At 41.3% G+C, this 16294-nt stretch overlaps 1 protein-coding gene across 3 annotated transcripts in view; it reads left to right on the forward strand.

Moving 5' to 3' along the window:
- The window catches only part of LARGE1 (LARGE xylosyl- and glucuronyltransferase 1), a 385917-nt gene that overhangs the window by 342687 nt on the left and 26936 nt on the right, over positions 1 to 16294 (forward strand). For all 3 annotated transcript variants that reach the window (XM_081331422.1, XM_081331421.1, XM_081331423.1), the window contains one exon: positions 9725 to 9888. In XM_081331422.1, coding sequence (XP_081187548.1) covers positions 9725 to 9888 — 164 coding nt within the window. The remainder of the gene's footprint in view (positions 1 to 9724; positions 9889 to 16294) is intronic.

The following is a 16294-nucleotide window of genomic DNA, read 5'->3' on the forward strand; positions in this document are numbered from 1 at the left end:
TAGCCTGGGTATCCAGGAGATTGGCAAAAGAAGATATTGTGATATCTTAAAAAGAGTTATACAGTTACAGCTAGTTACAGTTTTTTTAACCATGCCTACTTGGCGTGATGACTTGGATTGATAGGAGATGTTAAATATCTTTCCAAGAAAAGAAATGGAAAGAAACTTAATATATTTCATGTAGCAATTTCTGAGTTTATTTAAAATGCTGACATTATCTATGCTTTAGAGAAAATGAATTAGATTGTGATCATTTTTAGTGATAACTATGCTGAAATTTAAGATGATGAGTTTGCAGTTGCAGTGATGAGGAAAACAAGAGTGGGGAAAACAATCCAAAATTAGTGTTTGGGCTTAAAGACTGCAACTGTTATGAGAGTTTTGAAGCTATTTATAACCTTTATGGTACCTCTTAATAAGTCATTCCTTGTGAGTGGAAGCTAAGAAGATGACTGAGGCAGACAATGAGAAAGAAGAAAAGTACAAGTTGCTCAGATACTAACCACAGTTGAGACAGGCAACTCTGTCAAAAAATGAGACATCACATGACGATGACTTTGCCAACTTCTCCACTCTGCTTGTCAGAGAAGCTAACTGTAAAGCATGCAAATGGCAGCTAAGTGATCATGGGATACTACAACAGTCTTGTACACCAACTAGTTGTAAAGCACCCAAAGGTTGATCACATGGCTAAGGGGATTCTCCAAAGGTCCTAAGTACAAGGACCTGTTCTAAAGATACTTTTTCAGTGCTGTTGTAACTAAACATGAGTCATTAAGCAAGGACAGCCTATAACAGAATTGGGTATTCAGAATTAATTTTAAAAACACAGGGGTTAAAATTATTGTAAAAACAAAAATATTCATAAAAGTGCCATCTGTTACTGATAGCTAGTGGTTTTATTTATTAATTTTAAGGGGCTCATCAACCACTATCTTAGTACTTGAAATCTCTATTTAAAAATGAAAAAACTGTAATTAAAATGTCAGTTCTTACTCAGCAGTTAGAAAACATAAAACATCAAATCTAATTGTCTCAGAAAGTGGAAGACTCATTTTCATTGAAAGATATCCATTGTTCATCAAAGGAAACTTTGATTTATCTCATCAGAGGTTCTTTTGATAGATTTAGAAAGGAAGGGTACTTGCTAAGACAAAAGCAAACAACAACAACAACAATAATAATAATAATAATACAAAGACCTACAAATAGAAATAGAAAGACTGTGGCAAAGGCAAGCAAGGGTAGTACCAATAGTAATAGGCGCCTTTGGTGCAATCCCAAAACAACTGGAGCACCACTTGAACACCATTGGCATTGACAAAGTCGCCATTAGTCAGTTGCAAAAGGTGGCCTTACTAGGAACTGCTTCCATCATGCGACAATATTTATAATACCATCAAACATCCACATCTGCCTATCCCAGGTCCTTGGTAAAGACTTGATAGGTAGACAAAAATGCCAAATCCAGTCTGAACATCTGGCTGACTGTGCAATGATTAATAATAATAATAATAATAATAATAATAATAATAATAATAATAATAATATGATGATGATGATGATGATGATGATGATGATGATGATGATGATGATGATGATGATGTTGTTGGAAGGTACCTTGGAGGTCATCTAGTCCAACCCTCTACTCAGGCATGAAACCCTATACCATTTCAGATATTTCTCAAAGACCAATTTAATAAATTCTAATTTACAAAATAACACTAACAGTTCCACCTGACTTCATATGTATATTATGGAACATGTATTTTAAAAAGTAATGGGGATTTATTGGGGTTTTTTTTTTACTTAGACTGTGGTTTAGATCAGAACCTTATCATGTGAAACTTACAGAAACTTGCTTGTGGAGGTGGTATAGAAAATTCTAGATTTGGCAGTGGATAACAGAAAAAAAAGTTGCAGTAGCTTATATGTGGTGTAGTCTGAACTCTGTTGCTATTTCACATGGCTGTTATGAAGCATGGGTTCTTAGTGCCAACCAAGTGATGATATTAAAACCTGTCCATACTTGATACGACCCTGAAAGGCAGGGCTATTACGAAAGGTGATATATTGTTGCAGTCAAGCTGTTCATGGATTTGGATGAAAAGATGGGTATATAGATAATCAAATTAAAAGGCTCTTTGAAATAGAGAACAAAATGAGATGGAACTGCTAAGAGAATGCTTAGGATCAGTGCTTTTTTTGTAAAAGAAAAAGGTGCTGGAACTCACACATGTCATGCAACCTGCCTTGCCTACCCTACAAGGTTCCATCCAAAAAAGGTGCCGGAACTCTGTTCTGAGCGTTCTATGAGAAAAAAAGCCCTGCTTAGGATACTACTGCAAAATAGGAAATTGATTAGGTGTCATGTGACTATGGACATGGGTATATATGTGTACGTGTAAACTTGACTGTGAGTATATATTTCATATCCTAACACAGTAATTCTCAGCATTTGGTTCCTGAAGGTGTCTGATCATAATTCCCATTATCCCTAGCTAGTGTGGCAAATGATTGAAGGTAAACAAGCAGAGGTAAGGGTTGGAATCCCTGAGTAGAGTTACTTGAGTCAGAAGCAATTTTAGTTCCCATTTCATTGGTGCCCCATCAGACGTGGTGTGAAGGAAATGCCAGTTTCCATTCTATTTGAAGAGATGGGAAGGAGGTAAAAAATGCTTTCTGAGATCTTGCATGGGTAAAAGCCCAACCTGGAATGCAACAGCTTTCTAAATTCTTGTGGCATACTTGCCCTTTTATTTTCACACCTCTCAGTGTCTGAGGAAATATAAAATGCTGCTCTTAGCAAGGAGCCCTGGGGGATTTCCTTCTGCATGCTGCTGTGGAGAAGAATATTTTTCCATCACAGTAATGCACTGTCCCTGCAGAAATTCGCATCATGTACCATCTCTCTCTGCCCACAAAGTCCAGCAATTCTAAAATAGGTAGTTTTATTTTAAAATTTGTAGAAAGGAAGCCATTTTATACTACATTAAAAAAATGAACAACCTTTTGTTGTTTTAATAATGCTTAGATGTGCTATGATTTATTTACCACACACCCTGCAATTTGTAGTTTAGATAACTGAATAATGATGTCTGCAAAATGTTTGCAAGCAAATGTTTGTTCAAATGTTTGTGGTGACATACCTATTTCTGTGTGAGTTTAGAGGAGGAGGCCTAAGAGAACATACCTATCTCTCCCTCTTGTATATTTTCTGTTCATTGCCACAGCCAGCTTTCCTTCTGTTGTGATTCAGCGTCAGCCTGTAATACTGGCAGCTGAGTCTAATGATTCTGAAGAGGAGGAGGAGGAGGGGTTTGGAGAGCCTTTGGTGTCAGAGGGAGGTTCTGATGCACTGCAGGACTCTCAGCCTGGCCCCTCCCATCATGTTCCTCATCAGACTCAGCCGTGTGAGCGCGAGGTATTGGACATAGATGATTCACAGCTGGATCTATTCAGGGACACTAGGAGCAGGAGGCAATCCAGCAGAATAGAACAGAGAAAGGCAATGAGGCAACTCGGTGAGAGGAGGAGAAGGCAATGAGAAGCCATGCCTTGGGACTGCTGATAAAAGGGGAAGGTGTGGGAGGTGCTGGTTGCTGAAGGCAACCGTTTGAAGATCCTCTGTTGGAGTCCTGGTCTGTTATTCCTGTTTAACTCTTGTTTGAACTTTTGGTTTAACTCTTGTTTGAACTTTTGATTTCTTTGTAAATAAATTTGGTTGGGTTTTTCCAGCCTGTTGACTATAAAAGGGGGTTGTCCCTGACATTCAAACAGGGCCGGTTGTAGGCTGGAACAGAACAGGTTGCCTTCAGCCTCCCACCCCTTACTATTATGGAGCAGCTACGTGCTGAGAATGCCGAGCTCACCCAGCAACTTGCTTTGTTGGCAGCTCAGGTGGCTCAATTACAAGCACAGGTCCATGCTGCACTACCACCAACACCATCACCACCACCCAGGAGAAAATGCCAAGTTGCGATGCCGGATAAATTTAATGGCAATCCAGATATGTTTCCTGCTTTCCTGGGACAATGCCAGCTATTTATCAGCATAAGAGCAGCTGATTTCCCCACTGAGTGGGATAAGGTGGGGTTTGTGTTAAGCCTTCTTTCTGGTGATGCAGCTCGTTGGGGCACACCCCTGCTGGCCCAACCTAGTCCATTGTTGGACAACTTTGTGGGGTTTTGTAATCATATGCATCTGATGTATGAGGATCCCATAAAGAGGCGGACTGCTACCTGATGCCTGAAAGCTCTGAGGCAAGGAGCTATATCAGTGATTTCTGGCTGCTTAGCCAGGATTCAGCCTGGAATGAGACTGTGCTTGTGGACGCTTTCCAGGATGGATTGTCAGAAGAGATGTTGGATGAGCTGGCCCGTGTTGATATTCCCTCAGACCTCAATGGGCTGATCCATCTTTATCTATGGATCGACGCTTGGCTGCAGCAGCAAAGGAGTCACCATGCCACCCCAGAGACCCCTGCGGCCTCTGTTGTGCGTGAGACCCCGGTTCAGAGGGAGGAGCCAATGGAGCTAGGTGCTGCCAGGCCTCGTCTATCGGTGGCAGAAATGAACAGGTGACATTCAGGGTGGTTGTGTTTTTACTGTGGGGACCTGGGCATTTGGCTGCCTTCTGCCCAAAGAAGTGATGACGGGCGTCAGTGACTGAGTCTGCCCCAAGAAAGCCCCCGACTCCTCTATCGGGAAACGCCCTGAGCCCGATCTAAAAGTTGTGTTAGGTCAGGTGTCCCACAATACCGAGCGACATCTTTCCGATGCTGCCTGTGGACCTCCACAGCATCTGATATTGGAGGCATGTCTGATCCTCCCCGGAAAGCCGAAGGGGATTCCAGTCCATGCCTTAATTGACTCTGGGGCCACCACAAATTTTATGGACTCAGCATTTGTGGCCAAATGGGCTGTTCCCCAGTGCCCGGTGAACCGCCCATGTTAGTGGAGACTATCGATGGTCGAGTGATCCTGTCTGGGCCAATTAAGGCCGCCACACAACTGTTGTGTATGGTCATCACTTCCCATGAGGAGGCCATCCAGTTTTATATCACCTCAGATCTGCATTTCCCCTTGGTCTTGGGACTGGCGTGGCTCCAGATGCATGACCCACAGATCTATTGGTCACAGAACTTGGTCACCTTCTCAAGCTTGCAGTGCGTGGACCACACCTGCCATATCTGTGCCGGCCAGGTGGAGGGTTCCCCAGGGGTTTCCTTGCCTTCCGAACTGATTAGGCTGATGTGTTCAGCGAGACAGAGGTGGATCAATTACCCCCGCACAGGCCCTATGACTTCCCCATTGATTTAGTCCCTGACATGCCTCTCCCAGTGGGGCGTTTATACTCCATGTCAGACCCTGAATTGGCTGCATTGCGGGACTTTCTCAACAAGAATTTGGCTCGGGGTTTCATCTGGCCCTCATCATTGCCAGTGTCTGCACCCGTGGTCTTTGTCAAAAAGAAGTCCGGTGAATTGTGGCTTTGCTGCGATTATAGAAAATTAAACGCCATTACGGTGCGCAATCATTACCTGCTGCCCCTCATCCCCGAACTCTTGGACCGACTTTGGGAGGCAAAGATCTTCACGAAACTGGACTTGCATGGAGCTTACAACCTTATTAGAGCTCGGTCGGGTGATCAGTGGAAGACGGCATTTGGTACTCAATACGGACACTTTGAATACACGGTGATGCCGTTTGGCCTGACCAATGCCCCCGCCGTGTTCCAGCATTTCATGAACGATATTTTCCGGGATTTGTTAGATCACTTTGTTATGATCTACTCCCCGTTGCAAGAGATGCACCATCAGCATCTCTGTCAGGTACTGCAGTGACTCCGAGAACATCGGCTGTATGCCAAATTGGAGAAGTGCCAGTACTACCGGGTGACCATCGATTTTCTGGGTCACTGCATTTCTCCTGAGGGCATCGCCATGGAGCCGAGTGAGGTTGAGTCTTTGCAGAGTTGGCAACCCTCATGTCGTGTGAAGGATGTTCAGCAACTTCTTGGGTTCGCCAAATACTATCGAGCTTTCATCCCTGGGTTTGCTACCCTGACAGCCCCCCTCACTCAGCTACTGTAGAAGACTCAGTTTCAGTGGGATGCTCCAGAACAATGGGCTTTCCAGGCTTTGAAGGAAGCCTTCATGAAGGAGCCCATCGTGAAGCATCCTGACTCGCAACGGCCGTTTGTTGTGGAGGTGGACCATTCGCGGAAACTGAATCCATCAGAGCGCAACTATACCATCTGGGACAAGGAGCTGCTGGCCATCAAAGTGGCGTTCGAGGCCTGGAGGCATCATCTGGAGGGGGCACAGCATCAAATAGAGGTCCGGATGGACCATAAGAATTTGGAAAGCCTGCAGACCACTCGGAAATTGAACCAACACCAGATTCGGTGGTCTCTTTTCTTTGCAAGGTGTTTTTTTGTAATCCCATTTATATCCCGCCCTTCTCCGAAGACTCAGGGCGGCTTGCAATCTAAGCACAAATCAATGAGGTTCAATTTCCGAGTCAAGTACATACCTAGCGGTCACAACAAAAAGCGGATGCTCTGTCCAGGAAGCCCAAATATTCACAAGTGGAAGACAAGCTTCTGCCCAGGACAGTGCTCCCCATCGAGTCTTTTGCTGCGGTGCAGGAGCCAATAGATATACGGGCTCGGATTCGGGAGGCACAGCAGCAGAATGTGTGGGTGGCTCAGCGGAAGGAGGAGGTGGGGCCAGATTCTCCATGGACAGTCACAGATGGACTCTTATTTTATCGTGACCGGTTCTATGTTCTGGAAGGGCCATTCAGGGGACTCATCCTCAGCCAGTGTCACAATAACCCGGCGGCGGGGCATTTTGGCCTGTTCAAGACCCTGAACTTGGCCTCCCATACCTTCTGGTGGCCCCGAGTCTGACACGACGTCCAGGCCTATGTCACTTCCTGTATCCCATGTAGGCAGGCCAAGTCAGTGACAGGGGCCCTGCCTGGATTACTGCAGCCCTTGCCAATACCTAAAAGACCCTGGGGGGCTGTGTCCATGGACTTTCTGACAGATTTACCCCTGTCTTCTGGTTTTACGATAGTGTTCATGGTAGTGGACATGCTGACCAAGATGGCGCATTTCATCCCATGTCATGGTTTACCGTCAGCCCGCACCACTTGTCATATGTTTATCCAGCAGGTATTTCGGCTGCACGGCCTCCCTGATAGAGTCGTATCTGATAGAGGGGCCCAGTTTACAGCCCGTTTCTGGCAGGAGTTGATGCAGGTGTTGGATGCCACGATTTGCCTCTCGTCCGTTCATCATCCCCAAACTGACGGGGGGACAGAGAAGGTCATTGGAATTCTAGAGCAATGTTTGCACTGCTGTGTCAATCAACAGCAAAACAAATGGGTGGACTATCTGGCCATAGCTGAGGTTGCATTCAACAATTTGCAGCACACTTCCACAAAGATGACACCGTTCTTGGCCAATGTGGGATATCACCTCTGGTTTTTCCCCCTTTCCCCGTTAGACTCACCGGAGCCAGCAGCAAATGACTACATGGCAGAGTTACAAGCGATCCATCGATTGGTGCGGCAACAGTTAGAGAAGGCCAAGGCCGATTACAAAAGATTTGCTGATCGGTCGAGGTGGGATACGCCTCCACTATCAGTGGGAGATCGGGTCTGGCTGTCCACCAGGAACCTACCGTCAACCCGGCCAGCTAAGAAGTTAGACCACCGATATTTAGGACCGTTCCCAATTGAGGCTGTCATCAATCCGGTCGCCTATTGTTTAACTCTGCCACGTTCCCTGCATGTGCATCTGGTCTTTCATTGGTCTCTGATGGTCCCCAAGCAACTGGCGTGTCCACTCCGCCAAGCAGAACCTCCCCCACCGGAACATCATGATGAAGACAGCACCCCTGAGTACAGGTCGCCAGCATTCGGGACTCCTGTTGGCTGAAAGGTCGTTTCCAGTGCCTGATCGAATGGAAAGGCTACGGATCAGAGGAGTTCATCTGGGAAGATGCGACCACCATTCATGCTCCTGCTTTGGTGTCTGCCTTCCATGAACAATTCCCATCCCGACCGCATCTGGATCGGTAGACCCGGGGGAAGAGCCCTGCGGTGCGGGATAGTGTTGTGATTCAGCATCAGCCTGTGATACTGGCAGCTGAGTCTGATGATTCTGAAGAGGAGGAGGAGAAGGGGTTTGGAGAGCCTTTGGTGTCAGAGGGAGGTTCCGATGCACTGCAGGACTCTCAGCCTGGCCCCTCCCGTCATGTTCCTCATCAGACTCAGCCATGTGAGCATGAGGTATTGGATGTAGATGATTCACAGCTGGATCTATTCAGGGACGCTAGGAGCAGGAGGCAATCCAGCAGAGTAGAACAGAGAAAGGCAATGAGGCAACTCGGTGAGAGGAGAAGAAGGCAATGAGAAGCCATGCCTTGGGACTGCTGATAAAAGGGGAAGGTGTGGAAGGTGCTGGTTGCTGAAGGCAACCGTTTGAAAATTTTCTGCTAGAGGCCTGGTCTGTTATTCCTGTTTAACTCTTGTTTGAACTTTTGGTTTAATTCTTGTTTGCACTTTTGATTTCTTTGTAAATAAATTTGGTTGGGTTTTTCCAGCCTGTTGACTATAAAAAGGGATTCTCCCTGACATTCAAACAGGGCCGGTTGAAGGCTGGAACAGAACACTTTACTTCATGCAATAGAGCAGAGGTCCCCAAACCTTTGGGCACCAGGGACCAGTTCTGTGGAGAAAGGTTTTTCCACAGGCCATAAAGTGTGTGGTTTTGTGTGCTGTCTGCATCCTATGGATGGGGCTTTGCTTGTTTGTGCAGACCAGTTGCTGGCATGCCGCTGACCGGTATTGGTCCATGGACCAGGGGTTGGGGACCCCTGCCATAGAGGTCATAGTCATCCCCATAGTATAGCTTTGCTCTCTCTCTCTCTCTCTCTCTCTCTCTCTCTCTCTCTCTCTCTCTCTCTCTCTCTCTCTCTCTCTCTCTCTCTCTCTCTCTCTCTCTCTCTCTCTCTCTCTCTCTCTCTCTCTCTCTTAAATGAAATGGTCATAGGTTGGCTTCAGTTGAATTTCTTAAAATATGGCATGCAAATGGAGGTGATTTTTTGCAGTCAGCAAGATTGGTAGTAAGGCATTTGGTAAACTGCCAAGGGTGGCTCACACCCAGAACTACAGAAGACATTTTGGTGTCTGAGCCAAACAGCGCAGTGGTCCTACTGTCTACAAAGAAAATCTGTATGCTGTAATACTTACACTGAGAGGTAGAACATTCATTTACTACTGCAGGGTGGACCACAACACATAGCTCAAATTTTCCACAAAATTTAGGATGAGCTGTCAGGAATTACCATCAGTGGCCCCAGGCATTTTGTGTCTAAGGCACTTAATTAAACAGTTGCAGAAATTTTAAGCCTGGGCTTATCCAAATTGTCATCTTGGGCTTATCCAAATTGCCTGGTTACCACATCACCAAAAAGAGGCAGGGAACCATTTATGGAGGGTAAAACAGAAGTCATTAATCCCCCATTCACAAGTGCGAAGTAGCTCTTCATTTAGGGCTTGTAAACTGACTTTATGGTTTGGGCAGGGGGCGGTCATATACTTGATATCATATAAGATACTTGATTTTATATTTGTTCTTCAATAAAAGATTCTAATTAATATTCTCTTGTTTATAGTTTTGTGCTGATTTTTGTGCTTTTGTGTATTAGCTACAGAAACAACTATCTGAGCTAGATGAAGATGACTTATGTTATGAGTTTCGGCGTGAGCGTTTCACCGTCCATCGGACTCACCTATATTTCCTACACTATGAATATGAGTTTGCTACAGATAACACTGATGTGACCCTGGTGGCACAGCTCTCTATGGACAGGTAAGGAATGTAATGTTATATTCTCATAGAGAGTTTAAGCATATGCAATTACTTCCAGTTGGTGATTTTAGAAAATTTTATATGTAATCTCTTGGCAGAAGAAAGAATATTTTAAGGCTTTTGGCCATAAATACCACAGCTGGTTCCTTTTCTTTTGAAGAACTAGCAGTTAGACTAACAAGAAGTGGAAGATCAGGCTTAGAGTGAGAAATTTCTATGATGTATATTTGAGACAATTATGTGTTTGGAATGGATTGATTGATTTTGTTTGCAGTTAGGTTAGATATATGGAATTACTTAGAAAAAGGAATAACCCAGAAATACTGAATGGTGACTCAAGAAGATATTTTCATTCTCTATTTGCTTCTGCATCATAGTTCTCTTAGTTGAGTTATATTGATTTTTTTTTGTAAATTATTTTTTTGACCTACAGTTACCAGTGTCCTTGATACGCATATAAGAAATACAGATCTGTAAAAGGCAATACATGTTTGTGTGGGGCACACTTTAATCCTTACCTCAAGGCCATGTAGCGTGGAGAAGGCACCACCTGTTGGGTCTAAAAAGGTTCACATTTTTTGGAAGAGGCAAGATCTTCCCCTATTCACCAGGTCATCTCCTTACCTTGTAATGAGTTGCAGATTTCAAAGACATTCCAGAGGCAAGCAGGAAGGGTAGTTACTGTTGTCGGTATTCTGCACATACAAAAGTGGCAAAAAAGAACCAGAGTTGTGGACTCATCTGTAGGATAAATTGTTTTACAGCACTGAAAAACTTCACTACATTTGTACCTGATAATTTCCTTTCAATGCAGACAAGTATTTTGTTGAGGAAAGATCTAGTTGCCCTTTATTTTCATTTTTTTTCCTAATAAATTAGCTGAATAAACCCAACTTATTTCTTTACCATATTACTCTAAAATGCCTGCCAATTATACCCAAGCAATAAAATGTCCATCCATCATATAAGAACCTAACAGAATCCTTTCATCTCATTTCCTGCGACCTGCCTTCCTTTGGATGCTGTAATTTGTATAAGGAAGGAAGAGATGTGTTTTCATTTAAAATGAAATCAGAGTTACATAGGCAGAATGTAACCTGTAATATGCACAAGACCTCCATTCCTCCAGTTGACAATACAATCAATGTTCCCACACATGGAATCTCTAGAAATTCAAGTCTGATTAAATAACTTTGATGAAACAACCCTAGGTTTATAGAAACCATGGCACTGCTTAGCTCTCATGTCAGCCTTATTTAAACATCATTTGCAATTTTCACCAATCCCTATTCTATTGATTAGGATAGGATATAGGATATAGGATTAGGATAGGATATAGGATATAGGAAACATTTCTCAGGGGCGGGGGTTGTTACTTTGTTGTTTGGTAAATCTTTCAAAAAAACATCAAACACCAAGTGAATGCCACAGAGAATTAGTAAATCCAGCAAACATATGTATGCTTTTCCTCCAGGATTTTAATTCACTTTGGATTCAAGTGAAGAATTTTTATTGATGGAATCTCTAAAAATTCAAGTCTGATTAAATAACTTTGATGAAACAACCCTAGGTTTATAGAAACCATGGCACTGCTTAGCTCTCATCTCAGCCTTATTTAAACATCATTTGCAATTTTCACCAATCCCTATTCTGTTGATTTTTAATATAGGAAACATTTCTCAGGGGCGGGGGTGTTACTTTGTTGTTTGGTAAATCTTTCAAAAGAACATCAAACACCAAGTGAATGCCACAGAGAATTAGTAAATCCAGCAAACATATATATGCTTTTCCTCCAGGATTTTAATTCACTTTGGATTCAAATGAAGAATTTTTATTGATGGATGGAGGGACTTGTCTTTATTCAGAGAAGAAAAACATACTACTCATTCTGTTAGCCCCATCCTGTCCCTATCTATTCTATCCTATTTTAGGCTTCTCTTCGTTATTGGTATGTTATTTATCAGACTTAGTGATTCTTTCTTTCATGAAAAATCAGCAAATACTATTCCTGCTAAAGAATTACTCAGCCATTTTATTTCCTGTTATGTGTTTCAGTGTGTGAGTTCTTGTATGGTTTTTTTTTTCAATCATCTTCAAACCTTTTTCTTTTTTCAAATTACATTTCTCCTACAGCAGTTGCACTCATTTTCTGTGTTATTGTCATTAGGATGGACAAGCTGAAATACTAATAATTGATGCAGCTAATGTGTTTAATCTAGCAAGGCATGCAGCAGAAAGAGAGGACTAGATCAATTTGTTTGCAGAACGTTATAATCTGCTTCCTCTGGATACCAGTCCTAGGGCAGAGACTAGTTTTTTAGCAACATCCAAGTTTTAAGGTGAACTGTTATCGGAAATAATATATTAAGATCTGAACATGCAAGAGAACCATTGAGAAGAACGAAGCAAAATACAGAGCAGTTTCCAGACATACTGAAAAATCTCTCAGACTCAGAGACAAAAGCCTTCTGTTTTCTTGTCATGAGAGGTTTTTCCCCTCATTCAACAACTGAAATAAGTATTCTCTTGGAACGGAAGGCTAGACCATTAAAAAAAAACTGTCTTCTTGTACTGCAAGACCAGGAAGATAGGAGAAGAGGACAATACTCTTTTTTTTAACCTCGGAACAGAGTTGGTTCAGAGAAGACAATGTCTGAAGATGAAGCTTACATTGGTGATTGCTATGTTTGCTATTTTTACCTTTTCCGGAATGTTTATAGATACAGTGAGATCCTTGTGGTTTCTTTTCTTTTCTTTTGAATGACACCTCTGATATATATTTTTCATTTATTTAATCTAAATTTGAAGGATCCTGTCTCTTTGACACTTCTGGGCAGCTTATTAAAAAAAGAAAATGCCAATTGGGAAAAAAAACTCATCACATTCTTAAACCTGACATAACTAAGCTAAACTAAAACAGGATGCAGAACCATTCTAAGACCTGGGAGAACAATCAGATTTTTGATAGTTTCTGAAATGTCATAAGGATGGGAGTCATACAAATCTCCTCTTTCACTTTGGATTAATGAAAGATCTGGGTTTGTGTTAATAATTTACTCATTTGCTTTTTAATGCAACCTTTAGCTATTCTACAGCATTTGAGAATTATAGTTTGATAAGCTGAACTGAAAATGTTTTTCTCTCTTTTAATTACTTTTCAAACTTCATTTGAAACTCCACCGATAAGCAGAAAAATCTGCAAAGCAGACAAATAAGAATAGCTTGATATATATTCCCCATGAATAGCTTGGATTATTTTCTTCACCATTTACTTATTACCTTTACTAAAACTACGCAGGTTTTGCAAAATAGCTATAAGGGAAATACTAAATCAGTATTCCAATAGCATCTTTTCCAACTAACAAATTTTACTAAAAAGCATGCACTTTCATGAATAAAATGTATTTGCTAGTCAGAAAAGATGCTTCCAGGTTCTTCCTGTTTATTTGCCACCATAGATTAACACAGATCTCTTTTTACAAAGAAATAGTAGACTAGAAATTCATTAGAACAATGGCCTGTTATTTCTTTTTGCTTCTATCAGTTCCTAAAACAACTCAGTCATTCCTTCTCTCAGTCAATAAACTGAGCTGTGATGCTGGCCATTTTTTTCCATTTCTCCCAGAAGTGTCAGGGTGGCTGCATTTCCAGCTGCCTTCCTTTTTTATTTTTATCCCCTTTCCTCTCTGGAGATAGAATTTAAAAAATCCAGTGTGATACAATTGGATCCGTTGCTACTGTGTACAGACTCAGAAGACTTATTAATCCTCTCTTTATCTCTTTTTTTCATTGCCCCCTTCTCCCCTTGTGGCCAGGAGAAGAAAACTACCAAGGGACAGAAGAAAATCTTCACGTGCCCCTTTAGGGTTGGGTGTGAGCAAAATTAACAACTCCCAAGTCAATAGTTCACACAGCATGAGGGAGTTAGTTGATCATGGAACTGCTACCCTGAATTCTTAGCCTGAAGGTCTCAACAGCACTCTATCTACTGTATGTGCAGAAATGTAATCTCTGGGTTTGACTGAGCGTTTTTACGCAGGTTAGAGAGCTAATACAATATGTTTCCCTCAATGATCCAGTTAACGCTTTCAGTTCTACATCTGTATTGATAAAAACAAATATAAGAATAGACTTGTTTAGAGCCCTTTCTCTTGTGATATCCATCCACTACAGAATGCTACCCTCTGAATGATTCAGTTCGTTTTCGCACCTACAATTTATAGCATTGATCTGCTGATGTATCAGTAATGAAAATAGGACTTAGGCCTTCACACCATAGTGGCTGGTGACACTAAAGATGCTATAAATGACTATTGAGGAAATGGCCTCAGGTAACATGCTTGCTTTACAGCTGTTGTTGTTGAAAATCTTCTCCATCCCCAGCTTTGGAGCTAAGTATTATAATTTGATTATCACTATTCAGGATTGGGTCTAGTTGCACATTGATTATTCTGGATAGTTTTGGTTTACGGTAATTCTGAGTGCTTTAAGGTTATCTGATACTTTTAAAATATTTTTGGCATATTTTGGATGAAAAAGGTAGCTTACAAATATATTACATTAGTACACATATTACATTGTATAATATCTATAAAATCTACACTCTATTGAAGCAGCTTTTTCAATCATCTGAAGGGAGTTGTGGGCAAAAGAAGGCATTAAAAACATTTCATCCATCCATCTCACATAAAATATTATCAGTAATAAATTACAGCAGTTTATTAAGCAGCATCATAGACCTATCCAATGGTAGATATTAAAGTTAAGTCATAGTAAACTGTCCATGAATATTTCTCAATACTTAATAACCAATATACTGTAGACCTAAGCAAATATTAGAAATAGTTTTCCTTGAAGTAGTGGAACTATCAACAGTTAAGATAAATAATTGTTGTGATGCACTAGACATGGAAGAACTTTTCTTAAAGTGGATGGATGTAAGAATATAAAACTCCTATAGTTTAATGGTACCTCAGCACAGGTTCTACTTTCATTCTGGCTTTTTTGGCATGGCCACATAGAGCTGATTGTAAACAATGGTTTCCTTATTTAAATTTAATCATTACTTCTAAACTGTGATGTATTGATACCATAGAGTGTCCTTGGCTTGATTCAGTAAATGATAAGATCCTTTGGCCCAATTGTGACCTGTACTGTAGTTAGTAAGATATTCTAGGTGCTGATTACCATGTATAAAGCTATACATGGCATAGGACCAAGGTAAACCACTCATTGTTTCTGCCTACCTCACCCGGGTGAATAGGGAGGGCATGCCTGGATCCCTTCCACCAAACAATTGCTGGTCCCAGAATAATGCATTGTCTGTGACGACACCTACCTCATGGGAACAGCATCCCCCAAGAGATCAGAAGGGCCCTAACCCTGTTATCCTTTCTTAATGCTCTGAAAACCTGGCTGTTCTACCAGGTACTTGGAACAGGTAGCTAGGTAATCACATTGGTGATGTGGCTTACATGGGTTTTTATTTTTATGGTGGCTTTTATATGTATACATTGTCTAGAGTGAAAGAAAGGAAGGAAGGAAGGAAGGAAGGAAGGAAGGAAGGAAGGAAGGAAGGAAGGAAGGAAGGAAATTTCCAATTCAAACCATTCACATTTGAAATAATTACATTAAATTGAAAACATCTCACACACCATTAGTGGTTAATATAACCAGGAATCAGATGCTTCTGATCACTTCCCCACAATTGTACTAAAGCCTTGTTCCCAAAATGAATGAATTCTGGGTATAAGGTTGCTTATTTCACAGGATGTCTGAAATGAAATGGATTTTGATGGACATTTCCTATCCTGACATTAATAAGCAAAAGAGACAGGAAAACGATTGCATCTCTGAATAAAAACAGCTTCACATAAAGTCATATGGTTTTTAGCACTTATATCTTCATAATCATGTATTTTAATTAAATCTACTAAGAATGGGAAAAGATCCTGAAAGAACATGGATTATAGTGTGGTGCTGTTAATTAATGCAAGATTGTATTGTGTTTGTTAAAACACCCATGGCATATTTTGGAAATAAATTATTTAAACTGTTCATCATTAATGTTTTCTTCTGTAGGTATTAGTGATTCACCATATTTAACCAGAAAGCCTTGTTTTCCTGAACACAAAACAACCGTTTTTACTATTAGACTTTTATTACTATTATTATTTGTTTGATGGAGCTTCTATTTTTGCCTTTTTAATTTATTAAGCTTTTTTTTTAACCACACTGGCCTTGCATTCCTTGTGAACATAATAAAATGAACAGTGAAGTAATTACTTATCCCTTCCTACTTCTTGGCTTATCTGTTTTCACTGTTTAGAAAAACACATGTTTTCTTCTGCAACAATTACATAAAACTGCTGCATTTGTTCCTTTCCCTGCTCTCAGTGGAGACATA

This window comes from Vipera berus, assembly GCF_964194415.1.
Source record: "Vipera berus genome assembly, chromosome: 6".
Lineage (NCBI taxonomy): Eukaryota > Metazoa > Chordata > Lepidosauria > Squamata > Viperidae > Vipera > Vipera berus.